Source organism: Malaclemys terrapin, chromosome 6 (assembly GCF_027887155.1).
Source record: "Malaclemys terrapin pileata isolate rMalTer1 chromosome 6, rMalTer1.hap1, whole genome shotgun sequence".
In the NCBI taxonomy this organism is placed as follows: domain Eukaryota; kingdom Metazoa; phylum Chordata; order Testudines; family Emydidae; genus Malaclemys; species Malaclemys terrapin.
In genome coordinates this window covers 73,982,481-73,997,737 of record NC_071510.1, presented here as the reverse complement: position 1 = coordinate 73,997,737, position 15,257 = coordinate 73,982,481, and the positions used below count along the sequence as shown (strand labels likewise).

General features: G+C 40.2%; 1 protein-coding gene across 7 annotated transcripts in view; it reads left to right on the top strand.

The window, feature by feature from the left end:
• Window positions 1-15,257, top strand: part of RHOBTB3 (Rho related BTB domain containing 3) — a 59,718-nt gene that overhangs the window by 31,684 nt on the left and 12,777 nt on the right. For all 7 annotated transcript variants that reach the window (XR_008445301.1, XR_008445304.1, XR_008445303.1 and 4 more), the window contains 3 exons: window positions 1,144-1,509; window positions 8,139-8,251; window positions 11,106-11,226. Coding sequence is in view for 1 of the 7 variants with exons in the window: in XM_054031324.1 (XP_053887299.1) it covers window positions 1,144-1,509; window positions 8,139-8,251; window positions 11,106-11,226 (600 nt within the window). In the remaining 6 variants the exon portion in view is untranslated. The remainder of the gene's footprint in view (window positions 1-1,143; window positions 1,510-8,138; window positions 8,252-11,105; window positions 11,227-15,257) is intronic.

The window sequence follows — 15,257 nt, the reverse complement described above, 5'->3', positions numbered from 1 at the left end:
AGGCGTGAAAGGCTAAAAGGTAGTTTCTTTTTTAATATAGGTTTCAGCAGTTTAACATCATATTAGTTTTTATAGTTCTTTTGATTAACATTTGGTTACTTAATTACAAATTTAAATGCATAAGAATGGCCACCCTGGGTCAGACCAGTGGTATAATAACTTGAAGGTGCTTCATGTTAACTCCGCATAATATAACTTGTTCTAGTAAATGCTAAATATTGAACCTAGCCCAGAATCTGGGGCCCAGTCCTGTCCCTAGTTCAAGTCAATGGCAACGTTCCTATGAATTTAAATGAAAAGAGGACCAGACCACACTTTTTACCTGGTAAAAATGAAGTTACCTTAAATTACGATGATAAACATATTAGAAATTATCACCCATTGCAAAACATATACTCTTATTCCTAAATGATTACACTCTCAGTTCTGAGATTAAAATCAGAGTAGTACTTGTAATTGATCTGAGCTCCATCTGTGAAGTCAGAGGGGCTGCATGGGGTTTAAGGGAAGAAAGGATTTAGCCTAGAACATTTAATGGAGTTGTTCTTTAAATAATTTTGCATTGAAACATTTTTTTACTGACAATTAACTTTTGTTATGAGTCTTTCAGGCTCTGTCTCTAACCTCTCTCTGATTTCTGCAAAGTGTAAGGTGTTGAGACTGCATTTATCTGGTGGGCATGCAAAAAAATTAAATTGTTAAAGTTCTGAGTTAGGAAAGATTGTTTTACCTTACCCATATTATGGGTAAAGTATACACTTATTTATAGGTTTTTTTATGAAGTCCCTTTTTAGGTAAAAACCATGTGAGATGACATGAGAGACTAGACATATATAATTAGAAATTTTTAATTTTTCTTCGGAAGATCTATAAAATGGTGGAAACCTTTTTATAAAACAGTTCTAATGTTAATTATTCTAACATCACTCAAGGTGAATGAAAGACTGGATTTGTTCTAATGGTGAAGGTGATGTATACTTTTTAAGAGCAAATTTTTATTGAGGATAATTAAGAAAATACCCTTTTATGTCCTCATTTAATCCAGTTTCTGAGAATAAAGATGCTTTTGTTTGCATAGCAACTAATAGGAGGTTAGAGTTACAAAACTGTTCATTCATTATTTTTAATATCTCACTTTTATAGAAAAAATGCCAATCTTAAAAGGTGAAGCCTCGCATTATAACTCCGATTTACATAACTTGCTGATCTGCTGCCAGTGTGTGGATGTGATATTTTACTCAGAAGATTTAAAGGAAGTAGTAGAAGCACACAAGATTGTTTTGTGCTCTGTAAGCCATGTCTTCATGTTACTTTTCAATGTGAAGAGTCCAGCTGATATTCAGGATTCCTCTATCATAAGGACTGCACAGACTCTCTTTGCAGTGAACAGTGAGGCTGTGTTTCCAGTTTCTAACCGAGGTTCACCATGCGGCCCACCGGTTCGAGTCACTGTTAAAGACTCTTTCTTCTGTTTTTGTTTGTCAGACATTCTGCACTTCATTTATTCAGGTAGCTGGATCCATTCTGACAGGATGTTTACTATCTTTTTAAAGAGCAAACATATTGCTATGGAGTATATATTAAAAACATTGGGTACAATAGTGTGTTAAAGAGAATGGGGAGCAACATTATCTGGTTTGTGAGAGGACTGGGAGTCATGCGGTCTGTGTTCTGTTTTCATTTCTGCCATTGTTTCATTATGTAACCTTGGGCAAGTCACTTAACCTCCATTTCCCAATCTATTAAAATGGTGCTAATATTTTTCTGTCTCTGTAAAACATTTTGTGAGTCTCAGTTGAAAGACACAATAAGTGTGAAGTATTATTAAAGAACACTAAATCATCTAGCAACTCTTTTTCGTTTGAATAGCCTATTACTTTGTACTGATATGACTTCTAGTTGTATTACATATGACATCCCCACTAATGAAAACTATAAGAGATTTGTGGGAGGAAGTAGTAGTTCTCTAAATAATGCATCATTACATTTGCTGTAATTAGAAATGTGTAACTATATAGTTAGAGATGTTATATGTAAGGAAGTTGAGTTTATCTCCAGAATGATGGTTGTCAAAAGTATTTAAAGGACTGTTCCCTTGGAATGGCAGTCCATAGTTTTTGGAAAGGGCCAGGAATGTTTTATTTTAATTCCTCCAAGACTGATTCCAATCTTATGCCTTCAATAAACCAGTATGGAGCATTATCAAACTTCTTTGTAAAAATAATTTGGATGTAAATTTTTATCTGGTTGGCTGAAAGAGCTTTCAGTTTGTGTACCATATTAGGTGTAAGCTGAATTTTTATTTTTGACCAAAGTCTCATGCCAACCTTTGGAGGAGTGGTCATCTTACATGAGGTTTACATTAGAGGAAATAGAGAGTTGAGCCTCCCTCCCCCAGTAATGACACTGCACCTCTGAGGAGCTCTACATGCTTCTTGATTCTCATGGCTTATCTCTTGCTGCAGAGGGGTTGGATTTCCCTGGCAGGACTTAGTGCTGCTACTTGGCAGTTCACTACTGCCTTATATACTTGTGTATATTCCCACTATTTATATGCTGGTCAATAATCTGAAACAAAAGTTAAAGTAGAAATTAGGAGATGATCATCCTATGTGATTTTCTGTAGTAATTATCTCCCACTGAACAAACATTAGGTCTATAAAGCAACTTCACCAACTAGATCACTATGCTACATGCAGACTTATCAAATAATATTCATATAGGAAATGTTTAACTATTAATATCCTTTTAATGACTTTCTAAAATTCTTAATTTTCATCTCTGTCTCCTTATCTTTTTCTTTGCCTCATTCCATTTCCTTTCCTCTCCCACTGTTCCAGAACTTCAGAGGAGGAGGATGATACTGGCACTAATCCACTGAGTATAATGCTAGCAGCTTAACTAGGGCTTCAGAAGGAAAACCTCTGGTCCCATGTATTTTAGCTGAGTAGCTGGAGCAGTCCTTACTAGGAGAAGCAGCACTTGAGTGAACTGCTTCTCTGTGGCTCTTTGCTCCTGTCTTTCTGTTCAGCTAGTGGTGGCAGCTTCTTTGAAAATGCTCATCTCTTCAGCATCTCTGGACTGATGGGTGGGTTATTTTTTTGAAGCAGGCAGAGGATTGAGGAAATGGGGGGGCAGTTGTAAAGATAGGGAGAAGAAGGGCAAGAAGAAGGAAAGAAAAAGAGATGGAGGGTAAGGAGAAAAGTGAATATAGGTAGGTAGTTTACAAAATTGCAAAAAGAAATGTATTTAAAATCTATGCCAAATGTTTTTAATACAGTGTTTTGGAACCTTTGTTTGTTTGTTTGTTTGTTTTTTAAATCAGTCTACATAGAATAAGTAATTTTCCTTAATTTAAATATATACTGGTACTATTAAATCTTATTTGTTTTAATAAACATTATATTTAAATTGTTAAACTTCTTATAAACCATTTTATAAGCTTTGTAACATGCTTAAGGGTGTGTGCTTTGCCCAGTATACAAACACTGAAGATGTGGGCGTATTGGCTGAATGCACACCTTGTTGTGTGCTATTGCTTCCTCATGCTGTAATAAGAAGAACAGGAGTACTTGTGGCACCTTAGAGACTAACAAATTTATTAGAGCATAAGCTTTAGTGGACTACAGCCCACTTCTTCGGATGCTGTAGTCCACTAAAGCTTATGCTCTAATAAATTTGTTAGTCTCTAAGGTGCCACAAGTACTCCTGTTCTTCTTTTTGCGGATACAGACTAACACGGCTGTTACTCTGAAACTTGTCATGCTGTAATGTTGTTCTGCATTAGATGCAGAGGACAAAACACTATATTGGGGAAGAAGATTCCTCACAGTTTATCTCTCAAGCCCTTGATAATGCTGTAAATTCAGCCTCTTTTAAGGGTGACTGACTTGGAAATGGGGGGACTTTCAAAGACACAAAGGAATTGAACAGCCAACTCCCCTTTAGTACTTACCAAAGTGAAGAATTTATAATGTTGGTTTAAATACCATATGGGCATGCACTGTGTGAGCCTCTGTCAACAATACCTCATTTGTGACTACTAATAATATCCCTTTTATTCTAGCCCTAGGCTTTTCTTGATCAGTCTGCCAATCCTTTCATACTGTGTGGTGTTTTTCTGATGTTCACCAATAGTGACTGATTAGTTTAATTTCTGTCATAAATCAGGGTTTAAATTTAGATCTTCAGAGAAGAAAGACTAGTGCAGTAATCCTTTGTGCTTTGGTTTGCAAATACAGTTTACTGGCCGATGCTCGTGTTCTGTCTTAATTTTATCTTCATGTATATTAGCCAGAACACAGTAATTTATACTTTTATGGATCAAATGCTTCCCTAAGTTGTAGCTTGTGATCTCATTGAGATTGCAAATGGTGTAAGTCAGCGCAGAATTTGGCACATATCAAACTTGGGTCTTCCCATTTAGAGGATTTTTAAGGAAAATATTGAGCCAGGAAGAATAGAAGTCTAGTTTTTGAGATACAGTGAAGATGCTTTCTGCCCCACTATCAATGGATTCTGTTCATAAAGTTGAAATAGCCTTTCCTCTCTCCTGTCACTGCTGGTGTAGGTGGCATGACTGGTGGACGGGGGTGAGATCAGGGTATTCTATACTGCATCAATCCCTAGCTGCTGTTTCAACCCCTTGGGTTTGACTACCGTGGGTGAATGTTAAAGCACACTGAGGTCTGCTCTAACTTATGCCTGGGGACTGGCCTGCATAATGTGGGCCCCAGCAACACAAGGATGTGAATATGAGCCTTATGCCACCTTTTCATCTCCCTTACCCCTTCAGACTTCGTACCTCTCATCTATAGTTGAGTCCCCCAACCCGAATGGTCATTTAAACAAAGCATTGATGTTTGAAGTTTATTCAGACAAAATATTAAAGCATGTTGTTTACCTTGTTTTTTTCAAATGATACCATATGATTTGCTATTTACTTATAATTTAAGTATACATTATTGCAAAATAGATATTTACTGTGCAGTTAGGGCTGGATCCTACCCCCGTTAAGGGCAGTTGTGAATAGAATAAAGGTCTCCGAAAGAGGGGAGAGGTTTTTTTTTTAAATGCTGGAATATTCTGAAAGACTTTCTCCTTATTAGCCTTATAACCATTTGGTAATGTTCAGATGGAAGTCCTATAGATAACTTTTAAAAAGTTTGTTTTTCACATTTACTACCAAAAATTTTAGTAATTGCAGTTTAGTCTTTTTTGAAAATATACATACTCCCTCAATTGTCTAATTGTCTTTAAAAATCATGTACATGTAATTCAGATACACTTTCTGGGGATATAGTGTCTTAAGAATGAGCATCTTTAAATTTTCAAAGGTGTAGAATTGTGTGTGTGTGTGTGTGTATGTGTGTCCATCCTCTGACTGACTTGGTCATAGGGGCATCATGTTTCCATAGGCACTTTTTATTCTGGTAGCACCATCTCCTCAACGACTTGACAAATGGGGAACTGAGGCACAGAGGCCAAGTGACTTGCCCAAGGTCACACAGGAATTACATAGTGGAGCATGGAATTGAACCCAGATCTCCTATGTCCTAGGCCAGCACTCCAACCGTTGGTCCATCCTTCCTCTCTTAATGATAAAAAGTACCAAAAAAATGAAGAAAACATGAATCTTCACAGAATTTGCCACTTTAAAAGTCTTCATAGTCATAGATGCTCAGTATAAAAGCCATACATCAAATTATCAGGTAATGCTATTCTGTTCATCTGGTTACCAAATACCCTAAATACAATTGCTCAGTAAATACCTTTTGTTTAGTGTACCCTTGTGTGTTTTTGGGTTCAGATTTTAGTAAAATAAGTTTCTTTGCCTATGGAAATAATGCCCATACACCAGAAAACCACAGCATCTAAGGCCTTTAGCAACACAATTCCTTTTCTGGTATCCTGTCAGCCAGTCTTCCACTATAGAATGGTTTATCTCTTTGGAGACAGCTAAAATTGTCAGTCATAAAGCAGATCAACCAGAAAGGCTTTCTTTGCTCCATTAGAATCTTGAAAGGTTTCTTTCCTGTAGCAGGGATGATTAGCACTGGGAACACCTATCTTTTTGGAAGTTAGTGTTTTCTGTTTACACCTATTTTTCTTAGTAATAGTAAAGATTTCAATTAGTTTTAAGTTTTTCTCCTGTATATTCATTTATGCATTTTTCATTCTTCAGTTTATTCATAAATAGGCTTATTTCTTCCAGATCCACGAAAGAAGCAGAACAGACAGAGTAATACTGTTCTTTCTAGTTCCATATCTTTGAAGTCCATGATATTTTACTTGCTTTCTCCAAAATAGAGCTGTCATCTGTGGAGAGCCTAACATATCACTATGACCCGGAAGACACACAGGGAGCAGATTTTTTTGAAGATGTTAGATGGCACCATTTTTACATAGTCACTTTTTGGACTGTAACGACACGTTTAAACTTTTTCTTCAGATGACAGCTGGGAGCATCTATGTTACAAAGCAACAGCTCTCAGTCCGATGCTAATGGACTCCCATATTCAGCAAGTTTTTTTCAGTATCTTTTCTAAGGGTCCAGTTGCCCTTTATGGTGACTGGGCTGGATGGAGTCCTAGACTTCACCTCTTAAAAACAAAATATCCATGAAATGCTTAATCTTGCATTTCGGCTGTCTTTGGAGAGGTGGAATTTTTCTCTCATATCAGCAAGTACTATAAATTTCTAGGAGAGCAGCTACTGAACAACTGAAACCTATGTAAGAATTATCAAGACCTGAGGAAGTTGTGGATATTTGATCTTTTTTTCTCTTTCAGAATAGGCTTTCACTAGGGAAGATTTCACTTGTTTTTTTTTTTTTTTTAACTTGAATTTTTTGATACTTTGTGTGTTTCAATAGTGGCTTTCTTCCTCTGAGTCTAGCTTCTTCTACTTGATCTTGCAGGAAACTTTTGATTAATATTTAAGATGTTGCTGTAGTTTCCTTAGCAATTCATTGAGATATCAAATATAAATTCAATCCAGAATCCGAAGGAGAAGAAGTTGGTTTGGAAAGGAAGATCTTGAAGCACAAATATCTTCACAATAGATAACTTTTATTTTAGAAAGTGTTATAAAAATAAAATCTAATTTCTTCTCAGTATCCTAGAATATTAAGGAAGAGAGAGCCATATGCCAAAGAACAAACTTATACTGTTGGGAGCATACATACTAGGGAGGTGAGCAAGGTATAAAACCCTAAATAGATTGGGCGGGGTTTTCAAAATTTTCCATAAAACAGATTTTAATAGAAAAGTTATTTCCCATTCACGTTTGTGCAGACTACCTCCTCTCCAATTCAGCGGCATCTCTGTGGAAACTACAGCAATTGGTTACATGGAAAAGTAATATTAGGAAAATACTTAATGTAGTTTCTAGTCCTTTTAAAGTAATAGGAAGGAGTCAACACTATGTTATCTGCCAGCAATTTGCAGGCTGCTCATGGCCCAGGGACAATAGTTTGAGAACCGTGGGACTAGAAAAAATAACAGGGAAAACACTGAAAACGAAAATATAAATAAACTGATTTTGGTAGAAATGTCCTCTCCCTTCCCTGTTTTGCCTTGAGTGTAAATTTCTTTAAGCAGCTGATCCTTTAAGCTTCAGCAATGTAGGCATCATTCAAAATGTCAAGTAACTGATATATTAGGAGAAACTAACATAGTTAAGTGCCTAATTCTACATGCTCAAACAGCATTTTTTCTGAAATGGCGCATACAAAGTTTATACAGGACTTTGAGTTAAATTTATCTTGAGATTTTTGAAGCAGTCCAGGGGATTTGGACTTTTTTCCATGACATGTACATATCTAAATTGCCTAGACTTCTTTGAGAATCTAAATTAAGATATGGGGGCCTGATCTTGAAAAATCCTGATAAAGTCAACATTACACCAATGCGTAGGTTTCATCATTGCAGAATTATAATTTGTGCGTTCTAGGGCACAAACTTGCTGAAAATATCTAACCAACAAAAGTGCTGTGAAAGTTTTTCTATAAAACTGAACTGTTGGGCATGGACATTCTTTTATCTGTCCGTGAAGTCCCATGCACATTAATTTATACCTAATGATATTGACCAGAAAACTATTCCATGCCTTACGGGTGGTGTTTGGTTTTGTCATAGGTGCTTTCCAATGGGAATTGTTGGAAGAAGATATAAAAAAGAAGTTGAAAGACCCAGGAGAAGTTGAGCTTGTGCTTGAGAAAGTTAAATGTATCCTGAAAACTCCAGGAAAGGTCAATTGCCATTATTTTCTTTTGTAATCACTTTTTGTGTAGAATAGCTGGACTCATTAAAAAATAACTTTTTGTAATGATCCTTGTTCTACAAGTATTGTGGCTTACAGAATCTTGTATTCTATCAGCTGTTTTAAAATATATAAAATAGATCGGGTGGGCAAACTTTTTGGCCTGAGGGCCACATCTGGGAATAGAAATTGTATGGCGGGCCATGAATGCTCACAAAATTGGGGTTGGGGGCAGGAGGGGGTGAGGGCTCTGGTTGGGGGTGCGGGTTCTGGGGTGAAGGCAGAAATGAGTTCAGGGTGCAGGAAGGGTCTCTGGGCTTGGGCAGGGAAGTGATGTGTGCGGGGGTGCGGGCTCCAACTGGGGTGGGATGGGCTCTAGGGTGGGGCTGGGGATGAGTTTGCGGTGTAGGAGGATGCTCCGGGCTGGGATTGAGGAGTTTGGAGGGGGTTCAGGGCTGGGGCAAGGGGCTGGGACGTGGGGAGGGGGTGTGTGGCTTGGGTGAAAGCTCCGGGCAGCACTTATCTCAAGCTGCTCCTGGAAGCAGCAGCCATGCCCCCCCTCCGGCTTCTACGTGGAGCCATGGCCAGGTGGCTCTGCGCACTGCCCTGTCCGCAGGTGCTGCCCCTGCAGCTCCCATTGGCCACAGCTTCTGGCCAACGGGAGCTGCGGGGGCAGCATGCAGAGCGGAGCCCTCCGGCTGCCCCTACACGTAGGAGCTGGAACGAGACCATGCTACTGCTTCCAGGAGCACGTGGAGTGGTCCCTGACCCTGCTCCCTGGCTGGAACGCCAGAGCAGAGCAAGCCCCAGACCCTTCCTCCCCAGCGGGACCTTGAGGGCAGGATTGCAATGGCTGGCAGGACGAATCCGGCCTGCAGGCCGTAGTTTGGCCACCCCTGTCTTAAATGGAGCTTTCATTTCTCTTGCTTCCCTGACGGGCAGGTGGAAGGGGCATGGAAAGAGAGAGAAGACTCCTGTTGAAAAGAGAATCTTTTCAAGTGGTACTCCCTCCGGCCTCTCTAGCTGCTCTGGATATATAGTCAGGGGTTTTCTTGTAAAATTAAAAAATATTACATAAATTAAATCATATTTTAAATATCAGTTGAGCCCTGTTTAATTAAACTTCATTCAGCAAAATCAGCAATGATTTTAATTACTATTATTTTTAATTTGGTTTCCCTTCTTAATTTCTTATATAGAACTTTAGTTATGAATTTTAGCTTTACTTTAAAGTTTCTAAATTCATAAAAATTTGAAAATCAATAATTGAAATCAAAGTGAAAGAATTAGCTTTTGAGGAGGGATTTGAAGGGAGAAAGTGAGGGCATTTGGGTTTGGTTTACACTACCAACTTAGGTCAGCATAACTGTGTCACTCAGGTGTGGAAAATCCACACCCCTGAGCGACGCAGTTATCTGACCTAACTCCCAGTGTAGAAAATGCTATATCGATAGAAGAAGAACAGGAGTACTTGTGGCACCTTAGAGACTAACAAATTTATTAGAGCATAAGCTTTCGTGGACTACAGCCCACTTCTTCGGATGCATATAGAATGGAACATATAATGAGGAGATATATATACACACATACAGAGAGCATAAACAGGTGGGAGTTGTCTTACTAACTCTGAGAGGCCAATTAATTAAGAGAAAAAAAAAAAAAAAAAAAAAAACTTTTGAAGTGATAATCAAGCTAGCCGAGTACAGACAGTGTGATAAGAAGTGTGAGAGTACTTACAAGGGGAGATAGTCAACGTTTGTAATGGCTCAGCCATTCCCAGTCCTTATTCAAACCGGAGTTGATTGTGTCTAGTTTGCATATCAATTCTAGCTCTGCAGTCTCTCTTTGGAGTCTGTTTTTGAAGTTTTTCTGTTGTAATATAGCCACCCGCAGGTCTGTCACTGAATGACCAGACAGGTTAAAGTGTTCTCCCACTGGTTTTTGAGTATTTTGATTCCTGATGTCAGATTTGTGTCCATTAATTCTTTTGCGTAGAGACTGTCCGGTTTGGCCAATGTACATGGCAGAGGGGCATTGAGTTTCTCCCATCAGCATAGCTACTGCCTCTCAGGGAGATGGAGTAAGTATGCCCAAGGGAGAAGCTCTCCTGTCAGTGTAGGTAGTGTCTTCACTAAATGCTACAGCAGCGCAGCTGCAGTTGTGCTGCTGCAATGCTGTCAGTGTAGAAAAGCCCTTGGTTTTCAGGAGAGAGGTGTCGTCATTGCAGATGTAGGCTGTAGTGTATTGGGGGAAAAAACCACAAAGGTGTAAGTGGGAGCAGGAGACAAAGGGAATAACGACGTGAGGAATGGTTTGATCACAAGCTGACATGAGATTCAGAAATGGGAGCTTTAACAATGGGGATGAGCAATTACAGCTTTTCAAAGGAAGAGACAAGGAACTAGTGAAGGGACTTGAGAAGGGTAAAGATATGACTGACATGGCAAAAAGATTTTTATAGCTCTTTTATGTTGAAAAGGTGAGAGATGGAAAGACCGGAGGGGAAGAGTTTACAGTGGTCCAAATGAGAGAGAATAGTGGTATGAAACAGGCTGTGATAATGGGGGTTGGAGAGAGAGAGAGAGAGAGGCAGATTTTAGAAATGTTACAGCAGAAGACACAGGTTTTGTCAATATTTTTGCATATGAGCGGAGGACAAAAATGGTGCCAGGGATCTTCAAGATTAAAAAAATTGAGAGATGGGGAGGGTAGTGGAGTTGTCAGTGATGGAAAAAGGAATTAGGAGGAAAGATGAGAATCATTTAATATCATGATAGAAACCATATGCAACACCTGTGTACCACTCGTAGGCAATTATACATGTCAGTATCTCTCTCTTGCAGGTGAATAGTTCAAAGAATTGCAGATCTCATCAGACAGCAAGACCCTTGCAGTTATGTGATACTTCTCTCAGACTTTTCTTTAACACACATGTGTTGGCTGATGTCCTCTTCCAAATACAAGGTATAGTGTCTCAGTTTTTCCTTGTGTTTTCCCCCCTATCTTAATCTTAAATATTTTAGAGACTGAGTAATATCTTCTGATGTCCTTTCCAGAAGGAGATTGTGAAAGGAAAACGCCTTCTTGATTTTTAGTTTGCAGTGTTGTTGTAGCCATGTTGGTTCCAGGATATTAGTGAGACAAGGTGGGTGAGGTAATATCTTTTGTTGAACCAACAACTCCTGTTGGTGAAAGAGACAAGCTTTCAAGCTCTTCTTCAGCTCTGGGAAAGGTACTCAAGGCTTGTCTATATTTAAAATGCTACAGTGATACATCTAATATTTAGCTCTGACGCTCTGAGTACGTTTCCCAGACGTGAAGAAGAGCTCTGTGTAAGCTTGTGTCTCTCACCAACAGAAATCAGTCCAAAAGATTGGTTAGCATAAATAGTTAGCACATAATATAAGGGACTGTAGCAGGGCCCCCCTTGCTTCTGCCACTGCTCCAAAAATTACTCAGAGACCTTCTGGCTCAGCAGTCACTGGTGCACTTTATTTACACAGTGCAAACCCACCACCTCTTACCACATATCGCTGGGGTTCCAGCCTTAGGGGCTTTTCTTTCTTGCAGCCAGGAGGGAATAGCTACCCCTCTTCTTCCACACTCTGGGTTTCCCCCCCTTCCTCCCTCTGAACCTGTATATAGCCCCAGGCTAATCAGCCTGGCAGCTGTTCTGACTCTGCCAATCAGGCTCAGGTACCTCAAGTCAGCTCCAATTCACCTACCTTAATTGGAGCTGGAGTGACAGAGGGCTGGCTCAGCAATTCCTGGTCAGCACCCTGTCACAGGGACCATTCAAGGGGAAGTGGCCCATTAACACCCGTACAGTCATAGGACAAAAAAGAGGAAGTAGCATATTACAGATAGTTGTAATAAACCATAAATCCAGTGTCTTTTTTTAAGGCCATGTTTTTTAGAGTGTAGCCAAGTTATGAATTTAAGCTCCAAAGCTTGTCTTTTGAAGGTGTTGTGCAGGTTTCCTTTGAGGATGAGGCCTGAGAGGTCATATATGGAGTGATCGTTTTGTGAGAAGTGATATGATGCGAAACGGTGTTTGTCTTTTATAATTTTTCTGTGTGAGTTCATTTGAGAGTATAGTGATTGTCTGGTTTCACCCACATAGTTGCTTTTGGGGCATTTAGTGCACAGACAAGGTACACCATATGTTGTGGTAGGTGTGCATAGGATCCATGATCACCATATAATTTTCCAATAAATTTCCACAGGAAAAAAAACTTTTCTGAAAGCCAGTTATTAGCTTATTTAAAAAAAAACAGTCCATCCAAATACTTTAAAATAAGGTAATGCCCTGTTCAAGTATCCATTTTAACATTTGCCAAACCAGACACGTTGCATTCGCTACTTTTCACAGACTTTGCCCCACTATGATTAAGTCCCATACACCACCAACAGGTACAGTAACACTATACACACACCACATTCCCCACAACTGCACTAGGCCACAAAACTTGAACTCACCCTGGAAAATAACACCCCTCATACTTTTTAATGGAAAATAATACATCATACACTTCTTTAATTCAGATATGTACAGTGATGTTGCTGAAGTTGGGATTAAGGTTTTGCTTTATAGTGAGCAGTGTGCTGTTTGTATTATGTTGCTGTATGTATTGTAGGTGAAGACTTAATAAACATTAAATATTTTAAATTTCTTGATTGTTATTGAAATGACTGGGAAGAGTACAGGCTAGCTCAGAGGTGGGCAAACTACGGTCTGCGGGCCACATCTGGCCCGTGGGACCCTCCTGCCCGGCCCCTGAGCTCCTGCCCCGGGAGACTTGCCCCCAGCCCCTCCCCTGCTGTTCCCCCTCCCTCAGTTCGCCCCGCCACCGGTGCAATGCTCTGGGCGACGGGGCTGTGAGCTCCTGGGGCAGCGCAGCTGCAGAGCCATGGCGACTTGGTGTTCTTTGCTGAGCGGTGGCGTGGCTGGCTCCAGCCGGGCGGCACAGCTGCCTGCCCTGCTGCTCTGGGCGGCGCAGCTGTAGCACCGCCAGCCACCGGTGCTCCAGGCAGCGCGGTAAGGGGGCAGGGAGCAGGGTGGGTTGGATAGAGGGCAGGGGAGTTGGGGGTGGTGGTCGGGGCGGGGGGTGTGGATAGGGGTTGAGGCGGTCAGAGGGTGGGGAACGGGGGTTAAATGGGGGCAGGGGTCACAGGTGGGGCAGTCAGGAAGGAGAGAGGGGGTTGGATGGGGCGGCTGGGGGCAGTCAGGGGCAGGGGTTCTGGGGGTGGGCAGGGGACAAGGAGAAGGGGTGGTTGGATGGGGGAGGGGCAGTCAGGAAGGAGGGGGGGGGTTGGATGGGGCAGCAGGGGACCTGGGGGCTGTCAGGGAAGAGGGGGGTTGGATGGGGCAGGAGTCCTGGGGGGAGGAGGGGCTGTCAGGGGGCAAGAAGCTGGGGGGACCAGATAGGGGGCAGGGTCCAGGCCATGCCTGGCTGTTTGGGGAGGCACAGCCTCCCCTAACCAGCCCTCCATACAATTTTGGAAACTGGATGCGGCCCTCAGGCCAAAAAGTTTGCCCGCCCTGGGCTAGCTCCTCTATCACCAGCTTTCTGCTTTGTGCAGCCTCTCTGCCTGCTGAGGGAATCGTGACTTGGGGGAATGCAGCCAGTTTTTAGTCCCTTCATGCTACTGGAGCAGCCCAGAAAGTTTGCCCATCTATGATTAAATACAATACAAGTTTTTTAAGATAACTGAATAGATAATTTGAAAGGTTATTAACTGTTAACTGAGCAGGATTGATTGTTTGTTTATGAAGATTTGTAAGTATTCCTTGTCAGAAGCCCAAAAAGGGACCAAATCACTGGATCTGTTTTCTCACTGCCTCTGAAGAATGTGTGTTCTCACCACAAAAGTAATGGCGGACTCTAGATAACTTTCACAAGAACTAAATGCACTTATCCACTAAAAGAACAGTTGAATGGAAAAAATGATGACACATTTGGGGTGTGCTGTTGCAAATCAGTATCAGACAAGATACTTATCTGAACACTAACAGTTTTCCTGACTTGTCCACTCCTACCCCATATGCAAAAAAACCTCTCCCCAAACACTAGACAATTGTTGAATTATTTTGTTTTCAACTTGAAACACCCAGGGTCAAATATGAAGATTTAATCCCTCAAAAATGGGTGCATGGAGAAAAGGGGATTTTTTTCTAGATGTCCCTTTCAGTATGCAATAAAAACAAAAGAACTTTTGATAATGGAAACGAAACACTAATGCAAAACTTGGCAACACAACAGTTCAGTTCTAAGTTCCACTCTTGGGATATTCCTTGTGGGAAGCTGATGAAACAATAGCACCCACTACATATTTCAAAGAAAATATCACTGATGAATAAATTGACATTTACAAAGGAGCATGCCATCCATTACCAAAATGGTGACTAAAGGATTAAAAAAATGGCTACGTACTATTTTCTCAAAGAGTAAGTTTTACTCTAATTTTCCAATCACAGTTGTAGTAATTGATTTGATTTTTTAAGTAGCACAGTTTAACTTTTCGAATTGTACAATTAAGACATTTTTATATATTGTGACAGGACTTTGGTCATGATCCTTCAAACGTATGTGCTTAACGTTAAGTATGTGAGCAGTTCCATTGAGTTTGCAGGATTTGGACCCCTAGACTATAAAACTATTGGTATTTCAGTAAGTGTTATTGAAACATTATACAAATACAGTGGCTCCCAGTTGAAAAAATACAGAAGGTTATTTAATCCCCTAAATACTGAATGCGTGTATGTATGTAAATATTTGTATATAATCTTATGTAGTATGTCTTTTATTTAATGTGCACCTCTTACATATATGCATATATAGCTATAAAATATATGCTACAGGTGTATCAGTGTATTTAATGTGTGCTAATTAGATAATCTGAAAATATAAGCAAAGATTAATAGTAACAGAACAAAAAGCAAACACCATTTACTGATGCCTATAAGAAATCAGCCAATTAGTGATGGTTAGGTT